At 33.3% G+C, this 12,338-nt stretch overlaps 1 protein-coding gene across 2 annotated transcripts; it reads left to right on the top strand.

The window, feature by feature from the left end:
* The first annotated feature begins 1,159 nt into the window (after positions 1 to 1,159).
* On the top strand, positions 1,160 to 11,321 carry LOC124946313 (protein SGT1 homolog). Of its 2 annotated transcripts, none has more exons than XM_047486876.1 (10): positions 1,160 to 1,400; positions 2,051 to 2,120; positions 2,299 to 2,423; positions 4,538 to 4,628; positions 4,851 to 4,947; positions 5,811 to 5,876; positions 10,054 to 10,195; positions 10,264 to 10,343; positions 10,414 to 10,518; positions 11,002 to 11,321. In XM_047486876.1, the coding sequence occupies exons 1-10, from the start codon at positions 1,241 to 1,243 to the stop codon at positions 11,107 to 11,109; spliced, it is 1,044 nt and encodes a 347-aa protein (XP_047342832.1). In that variant the 5' UTR covers positions 1,160 to 1,240; the 3' UTR covers positions 11,110 to 11,321. The 2 variants fall into 2 exon arrangements, with proteins under 2 accessions (XP_047342832.1, XP_047342831.1); XM_047486875.1 differs by having other exon boundaries at positions 4,484 to 4,628.
* Positions 11,322 to 12,338: the final 1,017 nt, after the last annotated feature.

The following is a 12,338-nucleotide window of genomic DNA, read 5'->3' as shown; positions in this document are numbered from 1 at the left end:
TTCCCATAATTGGTGATTGTACTATTTAATTTGATGATGATTGTTTGCGAGCAATGATTACCCCATTTTTTAAGACTTTCTTAAGAAGTTTCCCTTTAGTTGTACCAGAACTTAACTGAAAAATAGGATTTCGTTTCAGTATATCAAGGGATCTTTGTTATTACATGTAACATTATCAATTATTGCCTCCTTGTCAACTTCGCCTCACTTTTGTATTCCTTTACTTCAACTTTACCTGACCCTGTTTTCCTTTTCTCATCTGCACTTTCATCCCATAATTTTCCATCATTATTTTCAATAGCATTCTTGACAATCTAACTATCAACTTCTTTGTTACTACCTTTGAATTTCTTTCCCTTTATTTGAATTTCTTCTGATTTTCCCAATGATTGCTCTTTTCTCCAGTTTCGTTTCCTGAACCATTTTGATCCTGAGATTTCTGATTTTTCTGATGTTCTTCGATTGCTTTTGCGCATTTAGCAATGAAATGTTCAAAGATATTTCAGACAACACAATTATATTGTCGCCATTCATTTGATGTTTCAAAATTTTGAGGACGAATCAACCTGCAAATCAACTAACGACCCGTTTATACTCATATAACGGATTGTGCGTTGTGATGCGAGTATCTGATGATTTATAATTAAATGTTATATATATATATATATATAGATTTGTTTTATTCTTCCAAAAAAAAATCACTTATTAAATATTATTATATATATATTATTTATAAAAAAATAGGACAATCTTATTAAATACTATTATGTATATTTTATTTATACTAATATAATATAAATAAATTTTATTATATAGTTTCAAAAAATAAATTTTATAATTTGTACAATCTTATTAAATATTATTATGTATATTTTATTTATACTAGTATAATATAAATAAATTTTATTATATAGCTTCAAAAAATAAATTTTATAATTTGTACAATCTTATTAAATATTATTATGTATATTTTAAATTTTATTACAATCTTATATTTTTAGTGTTTGATTTTAGATGACTTTTTATATAACAAGATTCCAAGAGAATATTTTGGTTATGATATAGATCAGGCTCAATAATTTCATTTGGGCCATAAATTTGCTGGCTAAACTTTGTTTTCCTCTTCTATTTATTCTACGAATCGACGATTTTGCCTGCCAAGTCTTTTCAAGTCAAAGAGGCTCCATCACTTCCTCCTTCCATTCTCTCTCTAGATTCCTCTTTTGCACTGTTACTTTCCATGGCATTGAATCTCGAGAATAAGGCGAAAGAGGCTTTCATTGATGATCACTTCGAACTCGCTGTTGACCTCTATTCTCAAGCTATTGAGATGAGCCCTAAGAACGCCGAACTCTTTGCTGACCGTGCTCAGGCCAACATTAAACTCGGAAGTTACACGGGTATTGTTTTCTTTTCTTAAAAAACCTCCCTTCTTCATTCTTTTTATGTCTCTGTGTTTCCTGTCGTTTAAGAGAAGAACATGATCGAGTGATTGTGAATCTATGTTCTGTTATGTTATGTTATGTTACATTGTTTGTTGTCTGTGATGAGGATAACTCTGTTTACATCTATGATTTATCTGGTTCTGAATTGTGGAATTAAGGGACTGTGAAAGTTGATTAAGGAGTGTTTGATCTAGAGAATTACTCTCAATCAAGTTTCCTGATTTATTTGGTGTTATATGTTACAATAGACTCTAGAACTAGTATTTAGAAAAGAGAATTAGGGTATGTAGAAGAGAATTGTAAGAAAGTCATAGGGAATATTTCAGAGAGATGGGGGAAAAAGTGCAATTTTTATTCACGCATGCTGATAAAATTCTTTAGAAGCTATAAACCTCTTCTACACAGCATTTACCATTCTGCCCCATATCTTCATTTGGAAGAATTCCCCAACTCTATTGCACTATTTACAATCCTAACAGTAGCAATCCTTGATGTACATTGGGTCGAGTAGTGTGGTGAATCATTATGAGCTAATTGGTTGTACTTTGGGGCTTACAAACAAGTTTCATGCTGATTATAATTCTTTGTTGAATCTCTCATGGCAGAGGCTGTTGCTGATGCAAATAGAGCAATTGAGCTGAATCCTTCATTGGTTAAGGCGTATTTGCGAAAGGCGTGAGTATTCTTTTTGTTAGATTATACTGTTTGTTCGAATAAATTCTGTTTCTGGTTCGTTGTGTGATTGACCCTTTAGAACTCTAGTCTCCCTCCTGAATCATATGCACTAATTCTTAGTGATTCTATAACAACTAGATTATAACACCAATGCTCTAAAGAGATTTCTTTGTGACAGCACTGCATGCATGAAACTTGAAGAGTACCAGACTGCTAAGGTTGCTCTGGACAAAGGATCTTCACTAGATCCAGGAAACACAAGGATTACTAATTTGATCAAGGACTGTGAAGTGAAGATATCAGGTGTGTAGTTTTGGTACTATTTAACTAAATGTTACATTGTGTTGAGGCCTCAACCATTAAGAGTTGGTACAAACAAAAGCAAAAAGTTAGTCTGGCATTACATTTGAAGCTATTGCTCTCTCTCTTTCTCTCTTACAAGATTGTCCAACCTCTCTGTGTTATAGATGTAATAAATGGCTTTAATTGAGTTTCAGATGTTAGAAAAAGAAAGATGGGTGAGATGTTTCATGTTTTTTTGTCTCTCTTTCTCTATGGGTGGGGTGTTAATAAAACAATTCTGGTGGCCAGCAAACACAGGTTTATACCCTCTCCACATCGATGTTGTCTTATTCGTTTGCTTTAGCCCCTCTTAGGTTGAATGCTTAAATGATTATCCAATGTTGTCAAATTATTAGTTAAATTAAAGAGAAATACTAAGAGGGTTATGCCATTCTTTGAGTTATGTGATAAACTTTGAATTAGAATTCTACAATATGCAGTTCAAGAATAGGACAGTACTTTAATAACTGCTGGTAGGTTGAGGATTTAGATAAGAAGAGAAGAGAAGAGGAGATCGATTGCAGGACCTGCAATCAGAGATTATAATTGAATAGGTGAGGATCTTAGTAGCACCGATACTCCAAATTTTTGTTGGAGTATCTGATTCGGATATGAGTATTAGATACGGCAAAATATGTATAGTTGACATTCTGTAGGGTTGACTAATCTGTTACGGGTTGGACACGTTTTAGATATGTTTTAGAGAAATTTTCCAAAGATTAAGGTTTTACGATCAAACTGAAAATAATTAAAATTTTGAGGGACTAATATAAAATCATTAAAAAGTAAAAATAAATTAACCCCTCTCTTGACCTAATGCTTCTCATATCTTTTTTTTTTACTGGAGTTCCGTATTGCCTCACCTTCTTTTTTCTTACTGTCTCACGGTAATTGCCATCATCTTTTCACAAGCATAAATTGCCAGCTGCCGCCTCGACAACCGCCGCCGTCCACATTCGCCAGCTACCTATACGAGTTTCTGTCTCTATTTATATTAATACTAAATTTATATAAATATTATATATATAATATTTATATAGTTTTTAATAATTGGCGTATCCTAAGTGTATTGTGTCCTATATTTTCAAAATTGTTGTATTGCCGTATCTGTAACGTATTTGATACGTACCTGTATCCATGCAACATAGGTGATGATAGACTGAGATTTGAGAGAGAATAGGGATTAACCTGAAAAGTTATCAAATTGATTGTAGTCTTTTCCGTTCCTGTTCTGCTGTTATTTATGTTTCTCATGCCTTTAACTGTTTTTCCCGCTTCCCCCTTCTAATTGTCGGGGCCAACTATTCCCGCCTATTCTGTTACTAGTAACTGCTGCTGGAATTCCCGTCTTTATTCTACTAACTACTACTAACTGTAACTTGCTGTTACACAGCTTATTCAAGTAGAAAATACAGAACATGCCGAATTCTTTTAAAATCCGTCGAATTATTGAGGGTTAGAAAACCTAACCCCTAGAATGCTCTCATATCATTATGCTACATAAAAGCTTAAAGATATAGGTAACAGTTAACCCCATATATTACCTAGAGAAGATATGATATCGACTTTTAGATATGATGCTTTTATGTTTGGTAGATTTTCAACTATCCCTGTATTTTTTGGTAAGAAGTTCTCTTTGTTAGCTTAAATATGATCTTCTTTTTAAGGCTATGTTGGGTTTGTGTGCAGAATTGAAATTGGGGATCCAATTCCCAATCATTTGTTTTTTGATTATTAAAATAAAGAATTGGAATTATAATTCTAATGGAATTGAATTTATATGATTTTTTTATAGTTTCAATTCTATCATTCCTAATTTGGAATTGCAATTATATGATTTCTCCAAACGTGTTCAATTCCAATTCTTATAAAATTAGAATTAGAATTTCAATTCTACTTCCAATTATACACATCCAAACATAGCTAGAGGGTTTTCCATGGTCGGATACTTCTGTTGTTGGTGGCTTACTTCTCTCATCAGCATTTCCATCTAGACTTTTGATGTTTTCTCATTTCATCAGATGAAGACCAGAAGTTATCCAATCAGTTGAATAAAACTCTTTCAAATGGTGCAGTAACTTCTAGTTCAACATTTATTGGGAATAATGCAACAGTTGCAAATGCTCCTCAGCCTACTCTACTTTCTTCAGCCAAACCAAAGTATAGGTACATGTCATATTTTCTGCTTCTTTATCTCATTGTGGTTCTGATAAAGCATGTTGCTAATGCATGCTTGGATTCATTTATATGTGGTTTTATGCTTCAGTGATGCCATTTATATATTATCTTTCATCATTCACATAATTATACTGTATAAACAAGAAGACACTACTATATTGTAGTGTTCATTTAATTTCATGCATTTAATGGAGGCTATATTCACTACAGGCATGAGTATTACCAGAAATCAGATGAAGTGGTCGTAAACATATTTGCCAAGGGTGTACCAGCAAACAGTGTTACCGTCGACTATGGTGAACAAATTGTATGATAAGTGTTCGAAATTCATTTTATATTGCTTATGATTTATGATGAGTTAGTGTATCATAACAAATGTAATAAATTTTGTGTCTAAAATTGCTTACTTTTGGTTTACAAATAAATGATTCTTTCACAACTCTATCAAATGCAGTGTGTAAATTATAGAAACAATATTGTTGTGAAAGAAAATTTTCTTGTATATCACATTCCTTAAGGTTGATTCTCCCTGCCTTAACCTATTTGCTCGATTTTTACAAATCGTTTCCAAACTTTAGTTAATTGATGAGAATAAAAGGTTGTCAGATATAGAAATTGACTTCATTACACAACAATAAGTTTGCAAATAGAGCTTATTTGAAAACTGGTATTTTGTTACAATATCTGATACAATCACGACCTATTTTAAAAATTGTCAAAGTTAAGTGATTTTATTTCTCTTTGGCATGCAAATTATTTTCAAAATCATGATCCAGATTATGGTTGTCTTAATTTGGCATGGTTATATATTTTTAATTATGATTCATATTATTTTGTGATTCTTTTACTTCATTTGGTCATTTGGTATAGAAATTATTTTATAGATCATGATTCAGATTATTTTCTAGATAATGTAAATTTTTTTGGATAGTAAAATGTGATAAGAAATAGGTCCAATTGTCTTTTTCATAAACAATAGTATAGATATTTTGAGCAGTATCTGTGCTATATCACATTTTTTTAAAAAAAAAAGTGTCATATCACATACAGCGTCTACAATGCTCAGACCCAATTATTGCAAAATTCGGTTAAGCTGGTTACAGCCTATATTTAACATTTCTATGTGTTTTATTTACCTTCTCATATGTTTCTTTAATTTGTTGCTGGCAGCTTAGTGTCAGGATAAGTGTTCCTGGGCAGGATGCATACATTTTACAGCCTCGGCTATTTGGGAAGGTAATGTAATTTAATTATTTTCAAACACTATTTCTGTAAGATCACGATATACTGTGAATTATACTTCTTATATAGTTCAAGATTAGGGCAGGACCTTAGTAAATGCAGAGAAGTTGAGAGTTTAGATGAGTAGAGAAGAATAAATCGATTACAGGACCTGCATTCCGATAGAAGAGATTATAATTGAATATAATTAGAGTAAGAGTAAAGAGAAAATAGGAATTAACTTGAAGAGTTAACAAATTGATCAGTAGTCTTTTCCATTCCCGCTCAGTTGGTATTTAAGTGACTCATGCCTTAACTATTTTTCCGCCAGAATCAGTTATCTCTTCTGCTGTGAGATCCAACTGTTTCTGCTAATTCTGTTATTAATATTGCTGCCGTCTTAATCAACTGATACTAGTAACTGTAACATGCTGTTACACTGCTTATTCAAATAGAAACCTGCTGTTACACAGCTTATTAAAAAAAAAATTACAGAAAATGCTGGCTTCGTTAACAATCCGTCGACTTATTGTGGTTTAGAAAACCTAATCCTAAAATGCTACCATATCATTAGCCTTCCCATCAACACTCGTTTGCCCACGAACAAGCTGATTGAAAGAAGCTGCTTCTCCCACTTTTAACACAAACTCAGGGTACTTTATCATCAACCACGATTCTCTTTCCATTCCAGTTAGCATCATCATCTGAAGCGTTAGACCATTTGATCAAAAATTGTCCAATACTAGTTCTATCCTTCCAAACAACTCTCTCATCTAGAATTGACACTGGTTCTACTATACTGTCCTCTTGTAGGATAGGAATTTAGGGATTGGCTATCACATTCCCCATCCTTTTCTTGAGCTGAGACACATTAATGACATTGTACATCTTTGATGTGGATGGATTATCTATCTTTTAAGCCACCTTCCCCATTCGTCCCACCACCGGAAAGGGTCCATAGAACTTAGGACTGAGTTTATGCGCATCTTTCCTTTCATCAAAGACGGTCTGTACGGTTGTAATTTTACAAATACCCAATCCCCACTTGGTAAACACAGCCTACCATTTTCTTGTCTGATTGTTGCTTCATCCGGTGTTGTGCACGTTGCAGATGAAACTTTAAAAGATTCAGTGCCTCTTTCTTGTCGTCAAACTGCGGTCAACTGCCTCGATCGTAGAATCCCCTGCTAAGTATGGATGATGAATTGGTGGAGGTTGACCATAAACAATTTCATATGATGAAAATAAAGCTGTCGACTGAAAGTTGGTATTATACCCCCATTCGGCTAAAGGAAGCTACTTCATCCATGACTTAGGCTTTTCACCTGGCATACATCACAAATAAGTTTCCAGGTTTCAATTAACCACTTTTGTCTGCCCATCCGTTTGTGAATGATACGCCGAAGACATTGCTTGTTCAATACCTTGCAATTTACACAATTGTTTTCAAAAATTACTCACAAAGATCTTGTCCCTATCACTTACATTGGTCAGCGGCATTCCATGTAAATGAATATATTATCCAAGAACACTTGAGTAATGTCACTAGCAGAAAAAGGGTGTTTCAACAAAATGAGCAATGTTTTAGAGTGTTCACCACTAAAAATATGACATAATTATCCATTGGATTTAGGCAAACTTTCAATGAAGTTCACGGAGATATCACTCCAAATTGATGTTGGTATAGCCAAAGGTTGCAGCAACCCTTGTATCCTTGATTCTCCCATTTCTGTTGCTGACAAACCACACAAGTTCTCATAATTTCTCTAACATCCCTTTTGCATTCCTCTCCAAAAATAGCCTTGACGCAGTTTCTGATATGTGACCATCACTCCTGAATGCCACCTACTGTTGAATTATGCATTATTGTTGAATTGACTTAAGTTCTCAATCTGTATCACAACCCATCACCAGACGTCCTTCTTTACGCAACTGCCCATTGATGAAGGAAAACACTTTTACCACGGATGGATCTGTCCCAAAAGTCAAAATGATCTTCAAATTTAAATATTGATCCCACGGTTTCTCAATTCTTTTCATTAAAACTGATTAATGGTTGAGCATGATCCTTCGGCGGAAATTCTCGATAATGCATTTATTGCCATTACATATTCTCCTTACCCTTCTTATATTGTACTAAAAACTCGAATCACACCAATTTGTATTACTATTTCTCTTGGCTCGGGTGTTTAATTTTCTGTTCCAATAAATGTTTAAAAGATTCATGATCAATTTTAATCACGAATGACTTAAACTGCAATTAACTCCATTTCTTAATCAAATGTAACACCGTTCCCTTGCTGCAATAGGATGTCATTGGTGTGTCCAGCATTTTGTTTATCATAATTTTCATTTCATCCTTTTGAAGAGTAGGATATCAGTAAGGTCTCAAGCTGATTGTCTGCCCTCCTTCCTTCAAACAAGTTCAGTGATCATAGCTTATAGTCGGAGGTAAACCAGTTGGCTCTTGAAACAAATCACTAAACTCATAAAGCAACTCCTTTACCCGATTCTCCATATCAGTCTCGGGTAAAAAAAGCCAGAAATGAAAATAGTTCTGTATCATTGTCTTCTTGACCTATTATACTCAACATAGAAACCTTTGCTCCTTTTCTCATTGTAGTTCCCAAGGTTCTGCCCTTTAGAATTTCCACTTCTCCGGTAGTATCACCATGTAAGTTCACCATTCTTCCTAACTGTTGGAATGTCATTATCAACTCCTTAATGTTCCAGTTTAAGTTACACAAAGTAGACAGCTATTCTATTCCCAAGATGATGTCATATTTTTGTATGGACAACAACCTTGCATTAACAACAAAATTCATACCATGGGATGACCACTTCAGACCCCGAAATTCACTGTTACTCAATAATTGATGTCTGTTCACTACTGTCATCATTAACGATCGTGTAGGAGATTTAACAAACTCAGTCACAGACGCTGAATTTAGTTGTTTAAATGAATCGTTCATTGAAGTCATCATCGCCTCCATCCGATCGAAGTGATCTTCTTGCGCTTGTCACATCTCTGTTCCTGATTATTGTTCCTGTGCTTGACTACGGCTACGAATCTCTTACAGTTCCCTTCCATTCGCGTTTTCACCATAATGCCAAAAAAGATGCTTTGATATCAATGATATACTGTGAATTATACTTCTATTATATGTAGTTCAAAATTAGGGTAGTACCTTAGTAACTGCAGACAAGTTGAGAGTTTAAATGAGTAGAGAAAAAGAAATCGATTACAGGACCTACAGTCCGATAGAAGAGATTATAATTGAATAAAAGAGATTAGAGTAAGAGTAGAGAGAATATTAATTAACCTGAAGAGTTATTAAATTGATCAGTAGTCTTTTCTATTCATGTTCAGTATTTAAGTGACTCATGCCTTAACTGTTTTTCCGCCAGATTCAGTTCCCTCAGCTACTAAAACGCTGCCGTCTTAATCAACTGTTACTAGTAACTGTAACCTGCTGTTACACAGCTTATTCAAATATTAACTTTTGTTACATAGCTTATTCAAATAGAAATTACAGAACATGCCGACTTCGTTAATAATCCATCGACTTATTGAGGGTTGAAAATCCTAACTCTAAAATGCTCTCATATCAGATCACTCTATCCATTGACCTAAATACTATCCAGGTACTAATGTAGTTGGGAATATTGTATTCCAAGTTTTGTGGAACTGAGGTTTACACTTTATGTTTTTCCTTATGGTTTACCACATACTTGGCATTATCAAATCAATGTACATATCATGTACTTAAAATTGAAATATTTCATTTATTCAGCATTTACTTTCCATACACATAAGTAATACGGCACTTAAAATTGTATTCAATATTCAAGATTTAATTTTCAGTTTAACCAAACACACCATAGTCAGATTAGATTTCAAATTTTCAACTTTTTTTTATTGTTTCTCGTCTACAAAATAAAAGTTAGCAAGTGTTTCCAAATGGGGCATTAATAATTTAGATTCTGTGATTACCCGTGTTATTAAACATGGCATAAGTTTAGTTTCTAAATGTTTCTGCATCAGATTTTGATTAAAAAAAAAAAACTAAAGTGTTTCCAAATGGGGATGTGATTTGCTCTTCATCCTTCAAATGAGTTGTGTTGGTATCTTTTTGCTATTGTTGCTCTCTTGTCCGACAATAATTTTTTCTTTTTATTTTACCTACTACAGATAATTCCTGAAAAGTGCCGGTATGAAGTCCTTTCCACTAAGATTGAGGTTCGACTTGCAAAAGCTGAAGATATAAGTTGGCCATCTCTTGAATTCAACAGTAGTAGGAATGTAATAACTCAGGCTGCAAAAGTATCATCAGGTGGGCTGCCACAAATTTCTTAATTTAGGGCAATTCATGATTTTAACATTTTCTGTCATTTAATCCAGCCACCTATAAACCTAGTTATCCTTCGTCCAAGCCTAAAAGAGTCGACTGGGATAAACTAGAAGCTGAAGTAAAGAAGGAGGTAATGTTTTCAAACCAATGAGCCTAGTCTAATATTTTTTTTGTGAAACTGTTGACATAATGATTTTCAGGAGAAAGAAGAAAAATTAGATGGAGATGCAGCTTTGAACAAATTTTTCAAGGACATATACAAGGATGCAGATGAAGACACGAGAAGGGCCATGCAGAAATCTTTTGTAAGGCTTCACTTTTTCTTTACCTAATAATATATGGTGGTCCAGTTGTGAGAAATGCATTCTGCACCATAAATAACATTAACTCAGAGTTCCAATGAATGAGAATAACAACAGGTCGGAGTCTTGTTTGGAATATGATATTTTTTTCAAAACCTAATCGTCAAACGTAAAACTGGAATTTAATATACATTTTTTCCTATTGGAATAAGATTAGTTTTTGGATTATGATCGGGATCCTAGTGTGTTTTTCAAACATTATTGGTATACAGATTATTTTTTGAATCATTATTCATATTCTATTGTGATTTTTTTGCTTTATTTTGTAGAAAGATTATTTCTAGATCACGATCTAAGATTATTTAAACAATAATTTTGGTTTCTTTTGACAAATATAACAAATGTAATTTTTTCGATGATGATGTATGATAACAAATTGGCTCTAATCTCAGTTACTGATACGAAGTAATGTCTTATTTTCTACAGACCGAGTCAAGTGGGACAGTTTTGTCTACAAACTGGAAAGAAGTTGGTTCCAAGAAGGTTGAAGGAAGCCCTCCAGATGGCATGGAGGTTAAAAAATGGGAATACTGAGTTTTTATTTTCTTGTCCATTTGCTTTGTGTTTTCTCTTTCTCCCTCTCTTCTTTTCTAAGGAAAAGATTGATCCTCTTTGAATTATTTCTAATTTTGATGATTGTATCTTGCTTATAAACTCCTAGACTTGGAATGCCATTTCTGATATTTCAAGGTGATCATGAATGTTTTAAATTGTATATCATTTTAATTGTCAAACCAATTTCTGGAGCTTACTGCTTTTGATTTTCAATATTCCCTACTTTCATTTTTTAATTACTTATAAATAAATGCATTTTCAGCATTTTCTTACTTCATAATTTTTATGTTTGCAATGCTGGACACTAGGATATAACATATATTTTTTTCATTCTTTTTATATTCTTTTTCTTCCATAAGTGTAGGGATATTTTTCTCCACCCAACTACCATTCTTGGCCTTCTTTTTTTTTTTGCTTATTGTGATAAGTAATGTCCCTTATAGTTGCGCCGATACAATCAGACATCTTCCAACTTCTACGTGATGTGTGGTAAGAGCCACATATGTAACAAATGACGACTTCTATGTGATATGTAGTAAGAGACCACATAAGTAACAAATGACGGCCAACATGAGCGGCTATGTATGGCTTAACAACTAGTGACTGAAATTGTGACTCTGGTGAAATAGATGCAATGGTAGTAATTGGGGTCGGTTGTCGAAGTTAAACATGAAAGAAGGATATTTTGTTCATCGACAACACGCTTTTATTTTGTTTTTATCATATTCTTTCTTTACTCCCTCAAAACATTCTATATGAAATTCCTTGTGTGTGGTTTGGTTCCAAACATTATTATGATTCATTCCATTAGTTCAATATGACATACCTGCTTTAAAAAATGGAATGTTCATTCAATTTGTTTTTCTTTCCTTTTTGAAAGTATGGCATAAATCTCCTTTTCAAGTTGATTTATTAACTTTCATTCGGTGTAATACATTACTTAAAGTCAGATATTAATATTTTCTATTATTCTTAAGTCCTCATAATTGGTTGTTAAACAACTTTCAAAATACTAACAAGTTATTGAAAAAATCAAGAAATACATCTTAATTTTGTATGCTTCTAACTTCTAAAGTTGGTCTTGGCCCTTTAACTTACATTACTCTCGAATATTTTACTCTCGAATATTGTAAAATGAGAGGAGCGATGAAGCTCTTCGAAGGTCGTCTCGTTTGAAAGTGAGACGAGTAACTAAAACTAAGAGTTTA

Source organism: Impatiens glandulifera, chromosome 7 (assembly GCF_907164915.1).
Source record: "Impatiens glandulifera chromosome 7, dImpGla2.1, whole genome shotgun sequence".
In the NCBI taxonomy this organism is placed as follows: Eukaryota; Viridiplantae; Streptophyta; class Magnoliopsida; order Ericales; family Balsaminaceae; genus Impatiens; species Impatiens glandulifera.
Note: the sequence above shows the minus strand (reverse complement) of the source record. Positions and strands in the feature narration are given on the sequence as shown.